The sequence below is a fragment of the Erythrolamprus reginae genome, chromosome 1 (genome assembly GCF_031021105.1).
Source record: "Erythrolamprus reginae isolate rEryReg1 chromosome 1, rEryReg1.hap1, whole genome shotgun sequence".
NCBI lineage: Eukaryota > Metazoa > Chordata > Lepidosauria > Squamata > Dipsadidae > Erythrolamprus > Erythrolamprus reginae.
The window spans coordinates 421,816,633-421,839,737 of NC_091950.1; the positions used below are offsets into that span (position 1 = coordinate 421,816,633).

The following is a 23,105-nucleotide window of genomic DNA, read 5'->3' on the forward strand; positions in this document are numbered from 1 at the left end:
TTTTTAGTATTAATATTTGACTTTATTTTATATTGTTGTACGCTGCCTTGAGTCCCATGGGATTGGGCAGTGTTTCCCAACCTTGGCAACTTGAAGATATCTGGACTTCACTGGACATCTGGACTTCGCATTCGCTGACTGGGGAATTCTGGGAGTTGAAGTCCAAATCTTCAAGTTGCCAAGGTTGGGAAACACTGATATAGAGATCAAATAAATTAAATTAAATTAAATTAAAATAAGATTGCGTTCATTCTTTTCAATCACCCTGTTCAATCACCCAGTGATTCAAATTGTGGAGTTCTGCTCCCTCCGGGGATGAGATTTGTCAATCTCTCCCTCCCCCCCCCCCTCTCTCTCACACACACACACACATCAGTGTGATTTATAGAGAGTTGTATTGATCTTGTATTGAGAGTTGATTGTATCAGAGAGTTTAATGTGTGGTTAAGGCAGTGGTGTAAAGCTGAAGGTTCTGGCTATGTAAGTCATGATGTCATATATGCTGCTAAAGCCTCAAAAGAGGAAGAAATTGCCAAATCTGTAAAGAAGGGGGATAAAACCTTCTTCAGATATATTACTGATAGGAAGAAGAAAAACTGCAGCATCACGAAGCTTAGTACCGGGAATAATACATGCATTGATGAGAATAAGGAGATCGCTGACCATTTCAATAGCTACTTCTGTTCAGTTTTCTCAAAAGACACCTTACAAAATAATACTATAGAGGGATATAGCATTGCTTCCAGCTGTACGGATTCAGCTCCAGTGATCTTAGAAGCCGATGTCTTAGAAGAACTTGAACGATTAAAGATAAATAAGGCAATGGGTCCAGATGGCATCCACCCCAGGGTTCTTAAAGAACTCAGATTTGTCATTGCTACCCCCGATTGATTTGTTTAACCAATCCAGGAGATTCTTCTACAGAGGTCAGTTCGAGGGAGAATGAGCTCATTCTTGGCAGTGACAGGGTTGATTGATGGCTCTGAAGGGTCAGCTGAAAGAGATTTGGAGAAGGCTTCAGGCTGGAGAAAGCCTGCAGGGGCAGATGGCCAACAAAGAGGAGGAGGAGGAACTGCCTTCTGCACTTGATCCAAGAGCACACAGGGCAGAGAAAAGGCAGAGGCAACAGAGATCAGCCAGATTACTCAAGCGAGACTCCGAACATCTCTTGCCAAGCAAGCTCTCTCTCTCTCTCTCATGTGTGTGTGTGTGTGTGTGTGTTTTTAAGCTTTGCGTGGTGGATTTAAGTTTTTTTCGTGGACTTATTTGTTTGAGCAACTTCGAATCATTGCATGGACTTCTGGCCTGTTGTTTTGTACACTGATTTTGGCCTGCTTGTAGCTCAACTTTATATTGTTTTTTTACTAAGGTCTTAAGCATAAAACGTATCAGGAAAGACTTGATGAACTCAATCTGTATAGTCTGGAGGACAGAAGGAAAAGGGGGGACATGATCGAAACATTTAAATATATTAAAGGGTTAAATAAGGTTCAGGAGGGAAGTGTTTTTAATAGGAAAGTGAACACAAGAACAAGGGGACACAATCTGAAGTTAGTTGGGGGAAAGATCAAAAGCAACATGAGAAAATATTATTTTACTGAAAGAATAGTAGATCCTTGGAACAAACTTCCAGCAGACGTGGTAGATAAATCCACAGTAACTGAATTTAAACATGCCTGGGATAAACATAGATCCATCCTAAGATAAAATACAGAAAATAGTATAAGGGCAGACTAGATGGACCATGAGGTCTTTTTCTGCCGTCAGACTTCTATGTTTCTATGTTTCTACTGTTGTTAGCCGCCCCGAGTCTACGGAGAGGGGCGGCATTCAAATCTAATTAATTAATAAATAATAAATGAATAAACTTAATAAATAATAAATAAATAAACAGTGCTAAGGCTGGGGGAAGGGAATTGCTGGGGGAAGATTAATAAACTCGCTCAACCAAAGTTACTTGTGTGAGTGTGCGAGTGGGGCGGGCACAGGCGTGGGGAGGGAAGGGGAGAGTGAAACAGTGAGCCCTAGCCCTCTGGCAAGATTTCGGTCGCTAAATTGATTTTGCCCTGTTTTAGGATTTAAATTGGCCCCATTTTAAATTTATTTTTTGCCTCAGCTGTTAAATGGATCCCTGCAGTTGATAAGCGAGTCAGATGTTTATTAAGTGAATCTGGCCTCCCCTTGGGCGTTGACTGTCCAGAAGGCCACCAGAGAGGATCACAGGACTCTTGAGACGCTGGGTCTGACCCAGATACAAAACAGGGGTGCAGGGCGAGGTGGGGAGAAAAAGAGAGGCGTAAAAGGAGACTCACTTATCGTACAAAATCATGGCATCGTTCTGGGCCTCCTGCCCATCGTACTGGCCTTCCTTGGCCGCCAGCTGGGACTGGAAATTGTCTGCAGCCAGCCAGAACTGCAGGATGTTCACCACGTCTTCTTTCTCCATGAACTGGCAAAGAAAAAAAACAGGAGAAGTTTTGTGCAATGGCTCCTCTTGGAAGTGTAAAAATTCACTCTGGGTGGGAAAAGGGAAGGGGGTGAGAAAGGGAAAAAGGAAAGGAAGGAGTGGAGGAAGAAAGGAGAGGGGAGGGGATGGGAGGAGACAAGAAGAAAAGAAGGAAAGAAAAAGAAATAAATAAAGAAATGAACGAAAGAAAGGAGAAAGAAAAAGAAGGAAGGAAGGGAAGAAAAAGAAGAAAGGGAAGGAAGGAAAAGAAAGAAAGAGAGAGAGAATGAGAGAGAGAGAGAGAGAGAGGAAGGGAGGAAGAAAGAAAGAAAGAAAGAAAGAAAGAAAGAAAGAAAGAAAGAAAGAAAGAAAGAAAGAAAGAAAAGCTACAATGGTCATTAAGGGTAAAAAACAGCCATAAGCCATTTGGGTTCGGGGTTGTTGTAACTTCAAACTGTCAGTAAATGAGCTGTTTTAAGTCAAGGATTACAATATCCAATTGTCCAATTTGTCAATTTCAAGACATATCCAATTTGTCAATTTATCAATTTCAACACCTGTGGACTTCATGGGTCTTTCTATGATATCCAATGTGACAATTTCAAGACGTATCCAATTGGTCAATTTCTAATTTGTCAATTTCAACACCAATGGACTTCACAGAACTTCCTATGATACCAAATTTGTCAATTTCAAGACGTATCCAATTTGTCAATTTCCAGACCTATGGACTTCATAGTGACTTTTAATTATTAGATTTGTTATATATTGTACTATTACTGTTGTGAGCCGCCCCGAGTCTATGGAGAGGGGCGGCATACAAATCTAATAAATAATAATAATAGGTCTTCCTATGATATCCAATTTGTCAATTTTAAAACCTATCCAATTTGTCAATTTCCAGTTTGTCAATTTCCAGATCTATGGACTTCATAGGTCTTCCTATGATATTCAATGTATCAATTTCAATACCTATCCAATTTGTCAATTTCAAGACCTATGGCCTTCATAGGTCTTCCTATGATATCCAATTTGTCAATTTTAAAACCTATCCAATTTGTCAATTTCCAGTTTGTCAATTTCCAGATCTATGGACTTCATGGGCCTTCCTATGATATCCAATGTGTTCATTTCAAGACCTGTGGACATCAACTCCAAAAATTCCCTAGCCAACATGGCTGGCTGGGGAATTCTAGGAATTGAAATCCACAAGGCTTAAAGTTTCCAAGGTTAGACATCCCTGGTCTACTATATCTTGGAGAGCGACGAAAAGAAAAAAAACACAACATTTTAAGAGCCTGTGTAAAATGGTGAACTTTGTCTTTGCAACTGACTCTGAGCTTTTATGCACATGCAAACGAGTTTTATTTAATTCCTTCCCGTAAAGTACGGATAAGAACTGCCTTTCTTACTGTGGCTGCTAGGAAGACAAACGCCACAGACCCGTATTTAATAGGAAAGTGAACACAAGAACAAGGGGACACAATCTGAAGTTAGTTGGGGGAAACATCAAAAGCAACGTGAGAAAATATTATTTCACTGAAAGAGTAGTAGATCATTGGAACAAACTTCCAGCAGATATGGTTGGTAAATCCACAGTAACTGAATTTAAACATGCCTGGGATAAACATATATCCATTGTAAGATAAAATACAGGAAATAGCATAAAGGCAGACTAGATGGACCATGAGGTCTTTTTCTGCCGTCACTCTTCTATGTTTCTATGTTTCTATTGTCACAAATGGTGGCGCTGAATGAAGCCGCCCACAGCCATTTGGAGTGTCCGGTGGGTAGCGTCCAAAATGAAAGCAAATAAAATCAAATTTATCCGGGATTTGCCAAGCATGAGACGACCCAAGAAGGAAAACAACCCCTTGTCTCACCTCTGAGAAGTAAAAAAGGGCCGATTCGCAGAAGAGGATGTCGGCTAGGTAGACGGTCCCGCTGGTCAGCACCTCGATCTGGTATTTGCAGAAGTGATGGCTGCGCAAGAATTCGCTAAAGTGCCTGCAAGAGAAAAAAAAACCAAGAGAGTCATTTCCTCACTAGAAGCCAGGAACTAAGCTCCTCCATTCCATGAATTACAGAATGATGGGAGGGACCTTAGAGGTCCTCTAGACCAGAGGTCCCCAACCTTTTTTGCACCAGGGACCAGCTTTAAGCTAGACCAGTTTTCCATGGCCCGGGGGGGGGGGGGGGGGGGGGGGCTTTGGTCATATGGGGGTGGGGTTATGGAGGGGTGGAGCTTAGTGCATACTTATCAGCGCTACACACTGAACACCGGTACCGGGAGCCGCGTCACTGAAGCCAGTCTGCTGCCCCAGCACGCCCCACATAACATGTTCTGCCGGGGGCGTGTCAGTAAGGAGAGCCTGCCGCCCCACCCCGTCAGGAACACACCATGCTGTGCAGGAGGACTGCGTCACTAAGACCCGCCCGACACCCCACCCCGGCCTGCATAATGTTCTCTGCCGGGAGCTGCGAGCTGTCACGGCTATGGCAGAAAACATTATAAATCCACACAGAGCGAGCTCTGACCAGGCGCAGGGCCGCGGAGCTAGCTGTCAGCGGCGCCGCGGACCGGCTGAAAAACCCCAACGGCCCGGTCCTGGTCCGCGGACCGGCGGTTGGGGACCTCTGCTCTAGACCAAGCGTAGGCAAAGTTGGTTCTTCTATGGCTTGTGGATTTCAACTCCCAGAATTCCTGAACCAATCATGCTAGCTCAGGAATTCTGGGAGTTGAAGTCCTTTTTAAAAATTATTTATTTATTTATTTATTTATTTGTTTGTTTGTTTATTTGTTTGATTTATTTATTTATTTGATTTATTTATTAGATTTGTATGCCGTCCCTCTCCGAAGACTCGAGGCGGCTAACAACAATAAAAAGACAATGTAGACAAATCTAATATTAAAAATAATCTTAAAAACCCCAATTTAAAGAACCACTCATACATACAAGCATACCATGTATAAATTCTATAAGCCTAGAGGGAAGGGAAAATTTCAATTCCCCCATGCCTGACGACAGAGGTGGGTTTTAAGGAGCCTGCGAAAGGCAAGGAGGGTGGGGGCAACTCTTGATATCTGGGGGGAGCTGGTTCCAGAGGGTCGGGGCCACCAGAGAGAAGGCTCTTCCCCTGGGTCCCGCCAAACAACATTGTTTAGTCGACGGGACCCGGAGAAGGCCAACTCTGTGGGACCTAACCGGTCGCTGGGATTCGTGCGGCAGAAGGCGGTCCCTGAGATATTCTGCTCCGATGCCATGAAGGGCTTTATAGGTCATAACCAACACTTTGAATTGTGACTGGAAATTGATCGGCAACCAATGCAGAATGCGGAGTGTTGGTGTGACATGGGCATATTTAGAGAAGCCCATGACTGCTCTCGCAGCTGCATTCTGCACGATCTGAAGTTTCCGAACACTTTTCAAAGGTAGCCCTATGTAGAGAGCATTACAGTAGTCGAACCTCGAGGTGATGAGGGCATGAGTGACTGTGAGCAGTGAGTCCCGGTCCAGATAGGGCCGCTACTCGTGCAACAGGCGAACCTGGGCAAACGCCCCCCTCGCCACAGCTGAAACATGTTTCTCTAATGTAAAATGTGGATCGAGGAGGATGCCCAAGTTGCGGACCCTCTCTGAGGGGGTCAATAATCCCCCCCCCCCCAGGGTTATAGACGGACAGATGGAATTGTCCTTGGGAGGCAGAACCCACAGCCACTCCGTCTTATCCGGGTTGAGCTTGGGTCTCTTTATGGCGCCCTTCTCCTTAGACTCAGGGCGGCTTACAACATGTTAGAAATAGCACTTTTGAACAGAGCCAGCATATTGCCCCCACAATCTGGGTCCTCATTTAACCCACCTCGGAAGGATGGAAGGCTGAGTCAACCTTGACCCGAAGTGTCTAAAATCATGCATGGGATAGAAAAGGTGGGTAGAGAAAAATTATTTTCTCTATCCCACAATACTAGGACGAGGGGGCCTTCCCTAAAGTTCATAGGTAAGAAAGTGAGGACAAATCAAGGGAAATATTTCTTCACCCAGAGGGTCCTTGGTTGATGGGATTCCCTTCCAGAAGAGGTCGTGACAGCTGTCAGCCTTGATAGTTTCAAGGCAGGATGAGACAGATTCAGGGATGCCACGTGTATCATAGGTGGTTATTGAAACGATGTCCAAGTGCCGCCTCTATGTTGGTTGAGGCAGGCAGGGTTCCCTTGGGTCACATTTGTTGGGGGTCAAGGGAAAGGGAGGGTCTTGCCTTCTCTTTCTGCTCAAGATCTCCATGGACAATTGGGGGGCCACTGTGGGCCACACAATGCTGTACTCGAAGGGCTTTGGCCTGATTCAGCAGGGCTCTTCTTGTGTTCTTAGGTTCTTATGAGCCCGTGGTGAGATTTGAACCGATGACCTGCAGATCTAGCAGTCAGCTTTTAGTGGCGTGGAGTACTGCACTCTACCTGCTGCGGCACCCCTGGCTCCTTATACATATCATAGAACAGTGTTTCCCAACCTTAGCAACTTTATTTATTTTTTTATTTTAATTTATTTTAATCAGATTTGTATGCCGCCCCTCTCCGCAGACTCGGGGCGGCTCACAGCAATAATAATACAATGTAAACAAATCTAATATTTAAGTTAATTAAAAAAACCCAATTTAGAAACCAATCATACATACTAGCATACCATGCATAAATTTTATAAGCCTAGGGGGAGGGAAAGTATCAATTCCCCCATGCCTGATGACAGAGGTGGGTTTTTAGGAGCTTATGAAAGGCTAGGAGGGTGGGGGAAACTCTGATATCTGGGGGGAGTTGGTTCCAAAGGGTCGGGGCCGCCACAGAGAAGGCTTTTCCCCTGGGTCCCGCCAAACGACATTGTTTAGTCGACGGGACCCGGAGAAGGCCAACTCTGTGGGACCTAACTGGTCGCTGGGATTCCTGCGGCAGAAGGCGGTCCTGGAGATATTCTGGTCCAGCATTTGCTGGCTGGGGAATTCTGGGAGTTGAAGTCCAGATATCTTCAAGATGCCAAGGTTGGGAAACACTGTCATAGAACAGCGAAATTTGCCAAACCCTGGTCTAGACCCGTGATGGTGAACCTAAGGCACACACGGCATGGAGAGCCCTCTCTGTGGGCATGCGAGCTGTCGCCTGAGCTCAGCTCTACCGCGTACGTGAGCATGGGTCCCACCGGCCACTCCGCAAGATCAGGTCTCTGCCGTATATCCGCGGGGGATGGGGTACATGCGGGGGTCGCGGGCACATGCACCGGATTAGGGTGCATGCAGGAGGTTGCGTGTGCATGTGGAGGATTGTGCACGCATGCGCTGGTCACGGGCGCATGGGTTGCAGGCAGATGGGGGGAAGCATGGGGGGTCATGCACGCATTCATGGGGCTCGTGGGTTTTTAAAACTTTAAAAATTCCAAAACAATGAAGAAACAACGCAAGATGAAGAGATCACTAAGGAGATATTAGACCGTGGAGAAATGGATAGACTTAACATTGAAAACCAAACAGAAAGACACAGAATGTTATCAAAGATGGAACTTATTTTACCAGCAGATGGAAAAAAAGGGGTGGAAATTAAGAATGCAATCTGTATCGTTAAGCAAAGACAACACGATGTTGATTAAGCACTGAGAGATGTAATGAATAGGAAATTAATACAATTTTTTTTTTTAAAAAAAAGAATATCTAGAAGCCTGGCACTTCACAAACACATGACACAACATAGGAGAAGAAACCCGTGAAGATTAAATTCAGGCTTTGGCCTTCCTAATTGGGAGCTCTACTATCAAGCAGCAGCAATGACATGGATACAAGAATGGATCTTATTAGATCATAAGAGACTTTTGGACTTAGAGAGACATGATTTACAGGGTGGGATGGCACGCAGTTATTTGGTATGGAAGAAATAAAATACATAGCTACTTCCAGAGGTGCAGAGTTAGAAATTCACTATACACAGTATGGGAAAAAATAAGATCAGAAGAAGTATTATTAACCCAGGTGACCAGGATGGTAGGGAATAGGGAGGCAGCACTGGTAAAGGCTTTACATCCAAGAAAAACCTTGATGTCAGATTGAAAATAATAATAGAATAATATTTATTTATTTATTTTAATTTGACTTCTATGCCGCCCAATCCCAAAGGACTCAGGGCAGCTTACAACAATACAAAAGTTACAAATAATAGCAGCTATAAAAGAAGTCAAGAAAAAACTAATTGCTAAAATCCTAATTAAAATTAAACATAGAAACATAGAAGTCTGACGGCAGAAAAAGACCTCATGGTCCATCTAGTCTACCCTTATACTATTTTCTATATTTTATCTTAGGATGGATCTATGTTTATCCCAGGCATGTTTAAATTCAGTTACTGTGGATTTACAGTAGTCCCTCGCTATACCGCGCTTCATCTACTGCGGCTTCACTTCATCGCAGGTTTCTGAGGAAGTCGATCGGCAGATTTAAACAGCCTGCCGAACTCGATCGGCAGGTTTTTTAAAAAAAAAAATATCTAAAATTGTAAATACTGTATTTAAATACTGTATCTAAAATAAATACTGTGTGGGAAGGGTTTATAAACACGTAAAACAATGAAAACTTACCAAATAATTACAATATAAATACTTAAATAAGTACTATCAGTTGATAAATTCCCCATCGCGGATTTCACCTATCGCGGCCAGGTCTGGAACGTAACACCAGCGATAGGTGAGGGGCTACTGTATCTACCACGTCTGCTGGAAGTTTGTTCCAAGGATCTACTACTCTTTCAGTAAAATAATATTTTCTCATGTTGCTTTTGATCTTTCCCCCAACTAACCTCAGATTGTGTCCCCTTGTTCTTGTGTTCACTTTCCTATTAAAAACACTTCCCTCCTGAACCTTATTTAACCCTTTAATATATTTAAATGTTTCGATCATGTCCCCCCTTTTCCTTCTGTCCTCCAGACTCTACAGATTGAGTTCATGAAGTCTTTCCTGATACGTTTTATGCTTAAGACCTTCCACCATTCTTGTAGCCCGTCTTTGGACCCGTTCAATTAAAGATAATTAAAGATAATAACAGCCATGATATCTGTCGTCAGGCATGGGGGAATTGAGATATTCCCTTTCCCCTAGGCTTATAAAAAAATTATGTATGGTTTGTCTGTATGTATGATTGGTTTCTCAAATTGGGGTTTCTTTTTAAATTAACTTAAATATTAGATTTGTTTATATTGTTTTATTACAGTGTTCCCTCAATTTTCGCGGGTCCGAACTTCGCGAAAAGTCTATACCACGGTTTTTCAGAAATATTAATTAAAAAATACTTTGCGGGTTTTTCTCCTATACCACGGTTTTTCCCGCCCGATGACGTCATATGTCATCGCCAAACTTTCATCCGACTTTAATAAATATTTTTTTAAATAAACTTTAATAAATAAACATGGTGAGTAATGATCTAAATGGTTGCTAAGGGAATGGGAAATTGCACTTTAGGGATTTAAAGTGTTAAGGGAAGGCTTGTGATACTGTCCATAGCCAAAAATAGTGTATTTACTTCCGCATCTCTACTTCGCGGAAATTTGACTTTCGCGGGCAGTCTCGGAACGCATCCCCCGTGAAAATCGAGGGAACACTGTACTGTTGTTAGCCACCCTGAGTCTACGGAGAGGGGCAGCATACAAATTTGATTAATAAATAAATAAATAAATGGTAAGATTGTAAGACTCTAGAAAGAAACTGCCAGTTTTAATAAGTGATTGACAGAATCAGAGATACTTCACTCAGGGAAGGATAAAGAAAGAAGGTGAGGAAATAGGAAGGTAGGAGGAGATACAGGTTGGAGAAGGGGGAAAGAAAGGAAAACGGAGCCGACTTACTCTTGTTCCATGGCGTTAAACACCACCGACTGTGCCATGACGAAGCAGTTGGGGTCCACCTGTCCATCTTCCCCGCAGATTTTGGCTGGAAAAAAATTCACCCCAAAACATATTCCTGTTAAGTTTATGGCAAAGTAAAAGAAAGGCAGCCTGCAGTCTGCAGATACAGAGCAGGATTTGGAATCCGAATCTCCCTTCCCGCCCCATCTGGCCAAAGTTTTCTTATCCCGCCGAGACAGTTTGGATCTTACCCACAATGTCATTTCTCATCAGCTCTGTAATAGGTATTGGTTTAGCAGCATCGGGAGAGATATATTTGGTAAAAATGGTCACTGCATCCCGCTCAATACCTGGGAGGGAGAAAGAGAGGGAATTAATTCTTCGGAGCGGGGCGGCATACAAGTCTAATAAATAATAATAATAATAATAATAATAATAATAATAATTATTATTATTATTATTATTATTATTATTATTTACAGTACTACCTCTAGATACGAGTTTAATTCGTTCCAGAACGGAGCTTGTATGTCGATCAGCTCGTATCTGGAACAAATGGCTTTAGACTTTGTTTTTCCCCGCGGAGATAACCAGAAGCAAGGATTCTTGCGCCACCTAGTGGAAGCTCAGCTCGTATCCTGAATTTGAGCTCGGGTCTGGAACAGAAATTTCGCTCCCATCGTGGCTCGTATCTTGGAATACTCGCATGTGGAGCAGCTCGCATCTAGAGGTACTACAGTAGTCCCTCGCTATACCGCGCTTCACCTACTGCGGCTTCACTTCATCGCGGGTTTCTGAGGAAGTCGATTGGCAGATTTAAACAGCCTGCCGAACTCGATCGGCAGGTTTAAAAAAAAAAATCTAAAATTGTAAATACTGTATTTAAATACTGTATCTAAAATAAATACTGTGTGGGAAGGGTTTATAAACACTTAAAACAATGAAAACTTACCAAACAATTACAATATAAATACTTAAATAAGTACTATCAGTCGATAAATTCCCCATCGCGGATTTCACCTATCGCGGCCAGGTATGGAACGTAACACCAGCGATAGGTGAGGGACTACTGTACTGTATTTGATTTATAAGCCGCCCAACTCCTTCTGGACCAGGGGTAGGCAAAGTTGGCTCTTCTACGACTTGTGGACTTCAACTCCCAGAATTCCCGAGCCAATCATGCTAGCTCAGGAACTCTGGAAGTTTGGAGTCCACAAGTCATAGAAGAGCCAACTTTGCCTACTCCTGTTCTGGACAGTCCCCAGAAAAGGGGACAGTGGATTGGACCCAGTCTTGCTAGGCAAAGGTTGCAGTGGGATTTGGGAGGGAGGAGAAAACGCTTCACCAATTTGCAAAAACTGGTGAGTAATCAGGAGGTTAAATTTCATTTTTCGAGAAGGAAGGAAGAATTGCACAATTCCACCCAAAGAAGAAAAATGAAGCAGGGATCTTCCTTGGTGAAAAGGAAATCTCCTCTACCCCAGAAATTAAATGATTGTTTTTGAAACCTGGGGCCTCTTGGAATAGTTACAGGTAGTCCTCCACTTATGAATGTAAATCAAGCCTGCAACTGCGCCCGAAATTGCACCCATAATTGAACCCACAAAGCTTTATAATTTGACTTCTTTTGTATTGTACTGTATCTTTTTATATGGTTGTAAGCTGCCCTGAGTCCCATTGGGAGTGGGCTGCATAGAAGCTGAATGAATGAATGAATGAATGAATGAATGAATGAATGAATGAATGAATGAAGCCAGTTTATGCATGGTATGTTTGTGTGTATGTTTTTTTGCTTTTAATAAGGGTTTTTTAGTGATTTTAAATTATTAGATTTGTTATACATTGTTTTATTGTTGTTGTGAGCCGCCCAGAGTCTACGGAGAGGGGCGGCGTACAAATCTAATAAATAATAATAATAATAATAATAATAACAACAACAAGGACAACAAGAACAACAAAATAATTTCTCACATAGTCCAGTTCCGTTCATCACTCACTTAACTTTCTTATCATCCCTTCCTGTTCAAATTTCCATACTTTCTGATGGGAACAAAAACCAACAGGTCCGACACGGGACAACGTACACAAGGTAGTCCTCGACTTATGACAGCTTGTTTAGTGAGCGTTGAAAGTTACAACAGCAGTAAAATTCAGGCATATGGCAGCTGACTCATACTTATGATGGATGCAGTGTTCCGACATCGTACAATACAAAAGAAGCCAAATTATAAAGCTTTGTGGGTTCAATTATGGGTGCAATTTCGGGCGCAGTTGCAGGCTTGATTTACATTCATAAGTGGAGGACTACCTATAACTATTCCAAGAGGCCCCAGGTTTCAAAAACAATCATTTAATTTCTGAATGAATGAATGAATGAATGAATGAATGAATGAATGAAGCCAGTTTATGCATAGTATGTTTGTGTGTATATTTTGTAAGTCGAGGACTTTCTGTACACGTTTTTAAAACAGGAACTACCCTTCAGGCTACAAACCTTCCTTTACTTATAAACATTTTAGCTGAGCTTTGCAGAAACACCCTGTTATGTTTAACAAATTAACAACAACAAGAAAATGTGAAACAATGAACAAGGTGAACAGGAAAAAGAGATTAAAACTGAGATTTAGGATTACACGCAGAGCGCAAATATGTCTATGAAGATGAATTTTTTTCCTTCTGCAATTTGCAATCCTGGATATTGACGCCACACCGGGCAATGAGCAAATTGAGCAGCATTATATAAACCAACTAGAAGGAAGAGACTTCTCTGTGGTGGCCCCGGCCCTCTGGAACCAACTCCCCCCAGAGATTAGAATTGCCCCCACCCTCCTTGCCTTTCGTAAGCTGCTTAAAACCCACCTCTGCCGCCAGGCATGGGGGAACTAAGATACACTTTCCCCCTAGGCCTTTACAATTTTATGCATGGTATGTTTGTATGTGTGACTGGTTTTTATATAATGGGTTTTTAACTGTTTTTTAGTATTGGATTTTGTTCTGCTGTTGTTAGCCGCCCCAAGTCTGCGGAGAGGGGCGGCATACAAATCCAATCAATCAATCAATCAATCAATCAAATAAATAAATAAATAACTATGTCTTCAATGGGGATATTAATACCCTGACGACGTTAGTAGAGGACTAAAGAAAGCTTAGTACAGTGATCCCTCGATCTTCACGATCTCGATCTTCGCGAAACGCTATATCGCGATTTTTCAAAAAATATTAATTAAAAATATTTTCCCACCCGATGACGTCACTCTCTTCCTTTCTCATCTTTCTTTCTCTCTCTCTTTCTCTACCTTGCTTCTTCCTCTCTCACACTCTCTTCCTCACTCTCTCATCTCTTTCTTTCCTTCTCTCTCTTTCTCTATCTCTCCCCCTCTTGCTCTCGAGCGGCGGGTGGCGAGCGAGCGGCGGGCGGGCAGCAGCGAGGAGCCGAAGATTGGGGTTTCCCCTTTGCGTGGGCGGCGGGGAAACCCCGATCTTCGGCTCCTCGCTGCTGCGGCGCTGCCGAGCAGATCAGCTGCTGGGCGGCGGAAGGAACATTCCCTGGGTCTTCCCAGGTGCGGAAGTAAAAACACCATCTGCGCATGCGCGGCCATGGAAAACAGGGCGCGCATGCGCAGATGGTGTTTTTACTTCCGCACCACTATATCGCGAAAAATCGATTATCGCGAGGGGTCTTGGAACGGAACCCTCGCGTAATCGAGGGATCACTGTAATTTTAGTAGTTTTTAAATAAATTTTAAATGCTGCGGAGATTGTGATGGCTGTTGCCTCTTCATTTATAAATAAACCTGGAACTTGCATTTTAGGACAATACATAAACATAGATGATTGACGGCAGAGAAAGACCTCATGGTCCATCTAGTCTGCCCTTATACTATTTCCTGTATTTTATCTTAGGATGGATCTATGCTTATCCCAGGCATGTTTCAATTTAGTCACTGTGGATTTACCAACCACGTCTGCTGGAAGTTTGTTCCAAGCATCTACTACTCTTTCAGTGAAATAATATTTTCTCACGTTGCTTCTGATCTTTCCCCCAACTCACCTCAGATTGTGTCCCCTTGTTCTTGTGTTCACTTTCCTATTAAAAACACTTCCCTCCTGGATCTTATTTAACCCTTTAACATATTTAAATGTTTCGATCATGTCCCCCCTTTTCCTTCTGTCCTCCAGACTCTACAGATGGAGTTCATTAAGTCTTTCCTGATACGTTTTATGCTTAAGACCTTCCACCATTCTTGTAGTCCGTCTTTGGACCCGTTCAATTTTGTCAATATCTTTTTGTAGGTGAGGTCTCCAGAACTGAACACAGTATTCCAAATGTGGTCTCACCAGCATTCTATATAGCGGGATCATAATCTCCCTCTTCCTGCTTGTTATACTTCTAGCTATGCAGCCAAGCATTCTGCTTGTTTTTCCTACAACCTGACAGCACTGTTCACCCATTTTGAGACTGTCAGAAATCACTACCCCTAAATCCTTTTCTTCTGTAGTATTTGCTAACACAGAACTGCCAATACAATACTCAGATTGAGGATTCCTTTTCCCCAAGTGCATTATTTTTCATTTGGAAACATTAAACTGCAGTTTCCATTGCTTTGACCATTTATCTAGTAAAGCTAAATCATTTGCCATATTACAGACCCCTCCAGGAATATCAACCCTATTGCACACTTTAGAGTCATCGGCAAATAGGCAAACCTTCCCTACCAGACCTTCCCCTATGTCACTCACAAACATATTAAAAAGAATAGGACCCAGAACAGACCCTTGTGGCACAATACATAAACATAGATGATTGACGGCAGAAAAAGACCTCATGGTCCATCTAGTCTTCCTGTATTTAATCTTAGGATGGATCTATGTTTATCCAAGGCATGTTTCAATTCAGTTCCTGTGCATTTACCAACCACGTCTGCTGGAAGTCTGCTCCAAGCATCTACTACTCTTATTTTCTCACGTTGCTTTTGATCTTTCCCCCAACTAACCTCATATTGTGCCCCCTTTTGTGTTGTTCACTTTCCTATTAAAAACACTTCCCTCCTGAACCTTATTTAACCCTTTCACATATTGAAATGTTTCGATCCTGTCCCCCCTTTCCCTTCTGTCCTCCAGACTCTACAGATTGAGTCCATTAAGTCTTTCCTGATACGTTTTATGCTTAAGACCTTCCACCATTCTTGTAGCCCGTCTTTGGACCCGTTCAATTTTATCCATATCTTTTTGTAGGTGAGGTCTCCAGAACTGGACACAGTATTATTCCAAATGGGGTCTCACCAGCGCTCTATACAGCAGGATCATAATCTCCCTCTTCCTGCTTGTTATACTTCTAGCTATGCAGCCAAGCATTCTACTCGCTTTCCCTACAACCTGACTGCACTGTTCACCCATTTTGAGACTGTCAGAAATCACTACCCCTAAATCCTCCTCTTCTGAGAAGGATTTTAGATGGAAAGATTTTAAAGTGCATCAGAACTATTTGCAATCCTACATACAAACATACACACATAACTTGGAGAGACAGTGGACGGGGGCTTACTTTTCATGAGTTTTCCTGACAAGTCCCTTAGTGCAAAGGAAGGGCTATTTTTACTGGACGCTGAGACCATGGAAGCATCTTGAGGGTCGGAACCCGGGACAGGACAGTCCTCGTCTTCTGACGGAGTCAACCCCAAACGGGGTTTGCTGCTGCTTTGGCCAAGCAGCAAACGGTTCCGAAGGGTCAAAGCTGACCGGTTCAAATGTGCCAAAGAGGGCTCGGCGGGATACCAGTCGTCCAGTCCTCCGTTGAGCGACTCGCCGAAGGGGGGGAACCCCAGAGGGTCCTGCTGTTGCCGCGGGCAAGGGGACACCGGCTCGGCCAAGGAGCTGTGCTTCACCGTGTTCAAGCTGTGTGCTCTGATGCGGGACCAGGTGGCGGAGCGGAAAGTCTCGGCTTCCAGCCAGAATCGGACCAAGTGTTCCATGCGGTGGAGCTCCATGTACTGAGTGAAGTACGGGAGGGCCACGGGGTCGCATAGGACTTGCGCCAACGTCTTGGAGAGGCTCGACTTGGTTTCTTGAGCTTGGTAATCCAGGCAGGAGCGGCCTAGAGGAAGCAGAGGGAGAGAGAGAGAGAGAAAGTGAGGAGGGGGATGCTGGGGGAGATTGTTTTGACCCAGCTGCCCAAACACGACCAACCATTAGATGCACCGGTGTATAAGACGCACCAAGATGCAGGCCTCCCAAACTCTCTGGGACCCATCAACTACAAAATGCCACTTGGCGGGGCCTAGGGGAAGAGCCTTCTCTGTGGCGGCCCGGCCCTCTGGAACTAACTCCCCGCAGAGATTCGTACAGTCTTTCACAAGGACTTAAAAACACATCTCTGCCGGCAGGCCTGGGGCCATTGAATTTTTAACATCTACCCGGTAAAAGGATGAATGGGGATGACTTTTTAAATACACTGCTCAAAAAAATAAAGGGAACACTCAAGTGACACATCCTAGATCTGAATGAATGAAATATCCTCATGGAACACTTTGTCCTGTACGAAGTTGAATGTGCACAACAGCATGTGAACCTGATTATCAATCAGTGTTGCTTCCTAAGTGGACAGAAGTTTGATTTACTTGGAGTTATTTTGTGTTGTTTAAGTGTTCCCTTTATTTTTATTTGAGCAGCGTATATAGGGGTTTTAGAGTTTAAATTACATATTTTTTTAGTATTGAAGTTTTTAATATTAGATTTCTTACGTATTTTTGTATTTAGATGTGAGCTGCCCTGAATCTCAGGAGAAGGGCAGGAAAGAAAGGAAGGAAGGAAGGAAGGAAGGGAAGGAAGGAAAGAAAGAAAGGAGGCAGAGAAGGAAAGAACGAAAGAAGGAAGGAAAAAGGAAGGGAGGGAGGGAAGAGGAAAGAGGAAAAAGAAAAAAGAAAGAGGGAAGGAGGGAGGGAAGGAAAGAACAAAAGAAGGGAGGAAGGAAGGAAGGAAGGAAGGAAGGAAGAAGAGAGGGAGGGAATAGGAAAAAGAAAAGAGAAAGAGAGAAAGAAAGAGAAGGAAGGAAAGAAAGAAGGAAGGAAAGAAGGGAGGGAGGAAGTTGTATCCTTTTGAGAGGAGGCCACAGAATTTCCTTTTTCACATGTGCCTATATGTCCACAGGAGAAGGGGGAAAATAAACGACAATAAATAAATTTTATTTTTAAAAAAGGAACCGGGCTCACCCAAGTCTCCGAAGTGTGCAGCTTCCATGTGGCTGGGCTGCTTCTTAAGGGCGGCTGTGCGACTGCTGCAGGACTCCATATTGGCTGAGATGGCGTTGATCGCCACGTGGCTTGGTCCGGCGGCCTCGAGCAAGGCATGGTTCCTGGTACCTCTCTGGGGAGAGTATCCTGCTGCTGCCGCTGGAAAGGGAACCACAAGGTGATGCGGCTTTTTGCGAGCTAAGCCCTGGGTTTTTAGGGGCGGCCAGGGATCCTATCCATACCTAAGAATGCCTCTACTTACGAACTTTTCTAGATAAGAACTGGGTCTTTAAGGTTTTTTTGCCTCTTCTCAAGAACCATTTTCCACTTACAAACCTGAGCCTCTGAAACTGTAACTGGAAAAGGCAGGGAGAAGCCTCTGTGGGGCCTCTCTAGGAATCTCCTGGGAGGAAACAGGCCCGGAAAACATGGGGAGAAGCCTCCGTGGGGCCTCTCTAGGAATCTCCTGGGAGGAAACAGGCCCGGAAAACACGGGGAGAAGCCTCCGTGGGGCCTCTCTAGGAATCTCCTGGGAGGAAACAGGGTCGGAAAATGCGGGGAGAAGCCTCCGTGGGGCCTCTCTAGGAATCTGCTGGGAGGAAACAGGCCCGGAAAACACGGGGAGAAGCCTCCGTGGGGCCTCTCTAGGAATCTCCTGGGAGGAAACAGGGCCGGAAAATGCGGGGAGAAGCCTCCGTGGAGCATCTCTAGGAATCTCCTAGAGGAAACAGGGCCGGAAAAGGCGGGGAGAAGCCTCCGTGGGGCCTCTCTAGGAATCTCCTAGAGGAAACAGGCCGGAAAAGGTAGGGAGAAGCCTCCGTGGAGCATCTCTAGGAATCTCCTAGAGGAAACAGGGCTGGAAAATGCGGGGAGAAGCCTCCGTGGAGCCTCTCTAGGAATCTCATAGAGGAAACAGGGCCGGAAAAGGCGGGGAGAAGCCTCTGTGGAGCCTCTCTAGGAATCTCCTAGAGGAAACAGGGCCGGAAAATGCGGGGAGAAGCCTCCGTGGAGCATCTCTAGGAATCTCCTAGAGGAAACAGGGCCGGAAAAGGCAGGGAGAAGCCTCCGTGGAGCCTCTCTAGGAATCTCCTGGGAGGAAACAGGGCCTCCCCCCTCCCTGTGGTTTCCCCAGTCGCATGCATTATTTGCTTTTACATTGATTCCTATGGGAAAAATTGCTTCTTCTTACAAACCTTTCTACTTAAGAACCTGGTCCCAGAATGAATTAAGTTCGTAAGTAGAGGGACCACTGTATATAAGTCCTTCACTTACAACCACAATTGAATCGAAAATTTGTGTTGTGAAGCATTTGAGTGAATTTTGCCCCGTTTTTACGACCTTTCTTGCCGCTGCGTTAAGTTAGTAACACGGCTGTTAAGTGAATCTGGTTTCCCCTTTGACTTTGCTTGTAAGCAGGTCGCAAAAGCGGATCTCACACGGCAACTGTTGTAAGTGTGAATCAGTTGTTCAGCATCCAAATGTAAATCACGCGACCACGGTGGTGGTGGTGCTTCAATGGTCATAGGACCTGTATACTGCATGAGTCAAAAAGAGGTCGGGGAAAATATTGACTGACCCCTCACATCCTGGACATAAACTGTTTCAACTCCTACCCTCAAAACGTCGCTACAGAGCACTGCACACCAAGACAACGAGACACAAGAACAGTTTTGTTCCGCACGCCATCACTCTGTTAAACAAATAATTCCCTCAACACTGTCAGACTTTCTACTAAATCTGCACTTAGAAACATAGAAACATAGAAGACTAACGGCAGAAAAAGACCTCATGGTCCATCTAGTCTGCCCTTATACTATTTCCTGTATTTTATCTTAGGATTGATATATGTTTATCCCAGGCATGTTTAAATTCAGTTACTGTGGATTTATCTACCACGTCTACTGGAAGTTTGTTCCAAGGATCTACTACTCTTTCAGTGAAATAATATTTTCTCACGTTGCTTTTGATCTTTTGATCTTTCCCCCCACTAACTTCAGAATGTGTCCCCTTGTTCTTGTGTTCACTTTCCTATTAAAAACACTCCCCTCCTGAACCTTATTTAACCCTTTAACATATTTAAATGTTTCTATCACGTCCCCCCTTTTCCTTCTGTCCTCCAGACTATACAGATTGAGTATATACTAAATATACTAAATCTAAATGATATACTAAATCTGCACTTCTATTCTACTAGTTTTTCTCATCATTCCTATCACCCATTTCCTCCCATGTTGACTGTATGACTGTAACTTGTTGCTTGTATCCTAAGATTTTTATTAATATTGCTTCTTCATTGCTTATTTGACCCCTATAACAATCATTAAGTGTTGTACCACATGATTCTTGACAAATGTATATATTATTTTATGCACGCTGAGAGCATATGCACCAAGACAAATTCCTTGTGTGTCCAATCACACTTGGCCAATAAAATTCTATTCTATTCTATTCTATAAGTAGTGGGAAGTGGCAATAAAGTCATATTTTACGACACCTTTGTTAACTTCGAACAGTCACTCAATGAAACTGCTGGCAATTCGGACCAAACTTTCCGTCACTAAGTGATACGGTCTTAAAGCACCATGGGTAGAAATCTCCGGCTTTCTAACTAAACCAGCAGGGAAGGTTGCAAATGGCGGTCAAGGGATTGCATCTCTATAGGGAGTTCCTATAGAGATGGTGCAGCACATTCCATGCATTAAAATTAGTCATACTGGGGAGTAACCCAGCCCTTCTGAATCTATGAATTATGAATAGTCCAGAAATGATGTAATTTTATTTCTTTCCATTTCCTGCTGTGGCATTCATGCAACAAAGATGATAGGAGTGATTAAATCAGTGTCTTTCTCAACGGTGGCAACTTTCGGAGGTGTGGACTTCAACTCCCAGAATTCCCCAGCCAGCCATGAGTTCAAGTCCACACCTCAAAAAATTCTCAAGGTTTAGAAACATTGGTTTCAAGTGATTAAGCACACAAAGACTTTGTAATAAGGCAGTCGAAAAGAAATGAGTTTTAATAGAAGATAATTAACATACCGTGTTTCCCCAAAAATAAGACACTGTCTTATATGAATTTTTGCTCCAAACGTTGTGCTACGTCTTATTTTCGGGGGGTGCCTTATATTTCTCAAAAAAGACAAATTCACAGGCAGAAAAGCTGACACCCCCAAAGAAAATGTACCGTACGGTACACTGATTACGGTACGGTACCTGTCAGCATGGCACCCACACACACAAACGACGGCACTTATATGGTACAACAGTATACTCCCGCTATTGCAGCTTCCGGCCACCAGAGGAACTACAGTCTACGCACTGTAGTGGAGACTGTAATGGCGGTGAGACAGCAGCAGACTGTGTCTGCTGTACTGGACGGTACAAAGCGATGGAAGGGGCCAGCAGGGGACGCCACATTATTACGGTACCGCTATGAACAGCTTTGAATGGTACCGTATGTTTTTCCACCGTACCGTATGTAAACTTGACTACGCCTTATTTTTGGGGGGTGCCTTATATTAGCAAATTCTGCAAAACCTTTGACATGCCTTACTTTTGGGGTACATCTTATTTTCGGGGAAACAGGGTAGCACATGAAGTCTGGGGCAATAGAATTGGTTTGAGGAATAGTGGGCCAGTGATTTAGTTTTTCTTTGTAACCCAAAAAGAGGATAAAACTAGTTTCCTTCGGGCTGGCAAGGAAATATTCAAATGTTTTGCCCTCTTATGACAGTACATTTAGTCCTTGACTTACAACAGTTCATTTAGCGACTGTTCGAAGTTACAGTGGGACTAAAAATGGAAAGTAAATACAATACTACCAACCGAAGGAGAAGTTCTTAAGAAAATTTTGGACGGTGCAAAAATAGGTCGCAAAATTGGATGAGACTAGCAACTGCAGTGCTTAGCAACAGAAATTCCTGTTCTCGATTACAGTCGTAATTTGAGGACTGCCCATAATGGAGATTCAGGAAGTCAATTTAAGCAATCTCCTAATCGTAAAAGAACCGTTGTACTCACCTGAACGGTCTTCTCCAGGTCCTGGAAGGAGAGTCCATCATGGGTTTAGCTCGAGTCTTATTGGTAGGGACTGAGTTATAAATTAATATAATTATCATATTAATTAGGTACCGCCCCCTTGCTGCCCCTGTACCTCAGTTTTAAAAAACGAATTCAAGTAATAACAGAAATTTATTAACAACCAACCACAACCAGTAACTGAATGCCACAAAAATCATGGTTCAATGGGCGGGTATGGACTCTCCTTCCAGGACCTGGAGAAGACCGTTCAGGTGAGTACAACGGTTCTTCTCCCATGTCTCTGGAAGGAGAGTCCATCATGGGATATACCCAAGTTCCAGTGTTCCAGGGAGGGATATCATTGAATCATGTCCTAGTAGGATCACACACTTGCTGCAAAACTCTCCTCCCAAAGGACGCCTCGGCCGAAGCAAATGTGTCCAGTTTATAGTGCCGTATAAAGGTGGTAGGAGAGGCCCACGTGGCCGCCTTACAGATGTCCTCTATCGATGCCTGTGTGGCCCATGCCGCTGAGGCAGCGGCACTACGGGTCGAATGAGCCGTGATTCCACTAGGTAACGTCCGGGAATCTGCTTTGTATGCCTCTGTAATACAAAGCTTCAACCACTGGCTAATGGTCTGCGAAGATACCTTGAGGCCCAATCGATGTTGACCAAAAGAGACAAACAAAGCCTCAGACTTGCGAAAAGGAGCAGTGCGCCTAATATAGAGTTTAACAGCTCTGCGCACGTCTACTTTATGCCACTTAAGCTCCAGTGGATGTGACCCATGCACGCAGAAATCTGGTAGGACAAGTTCCTGTGTCCGATGAAAATGGGTGTTGACCTTTGGTATGAACGTTGGGTCCAAACGGAGAACGACCTTATTAGGATGAAACGTACAAAGGTCCGGCCTTACTGACAAGGCAGACAGTTCGGACACCCGCCGTGCCGATGTGATGGCTACCAAGAACGCCGTCTTAAGGGATAACATCCTTAAAGGAATCGTCCTCAGCGGCTCGAATGGGGGCGCTGTGAGCGCTTGTAAAACTATGGTAAGATCCCAAGTAGGAAAGCGTCGTACTGGTGGAGGGTGCCTATTGGCAGCCCCTTTCAAAAAGTCCCTGATCAAGGTATGATGGGCCAACGAACCACCATCTTCAGTTCGCACAATCGTTGCCAAAGCCGCCACCTGCCTTTTCAAGGTGTTGGGAGCCAGCCCTTTTTCTAGGCCGGATTGTAAGAATTCCAACACCACTACCACACTAGCATCCTGCGGTCGCTGATGTCTATCCCTGCAAAAGGTGGCGAATGCGGTCCAAGTGGCCTGGTAAATCCTAGTCGTTGAAGGCCTCCTGGCCGACTGGATCGTAGTGATGACATTCTCAGGAATATGCCAGGCTCTCAATCGGTCCCCCTCAAGCGCCAAGCGGTCAGATGGAACCACTGTGGCTCCGGATGCAGGATTGCTCCCTGAGTAAGGATAATCTGGTCGTCCGGGATCCGCCAGGGTTGAACAACTGAGAGCCCCATTAGGTCGGCG

The 23,105-nt window shown here is 44.0% G+C and overlaps 1 protein-coding gene across 2 annotated transcripts in view; it reads right to left on the reverse strand.

The window, feature by feature from the left end:
- AKAP10 (A-kinase anchoring protein 10) overlaps window positions 1–23,105 on the reverse strand; it is a 67,566-nt gene that overhangs the window by 12,643 nt on the left and 31,818 nt on the right. For both annotated transcript variants that reach the window (XM_070735400.1, XM_070735401.1), the window contains exons 4-9: window positions 17,526–17,705; window positions 15,863–16,411; window positions 10,569–10,667; window positions 10,318–10,402; window positions 4,330–4,453; window positions 2,313–2,449 (exon numbers count right to left, since the gene is read on the reverse strand). In XM_070735400.1, the coding sequence (XP_070591501.1) occupies window positions 2,313–2,449; window positions 4,330–4,453; window positions 10,318–10,402; window positions 10,569–10,667; window positions 15,863–16,411; window positions 17,526–17,705 (1,174 nt within the window). The remainder of the gene's footprint in view (window positions 1–2,312; window positions 2,450–4,329; window positions 4,454–10,317; window positions 10,403–10,568; window positions 10,668–15,862; window positions 16,412–17,525; window positions 17,706–23,105) is intronic.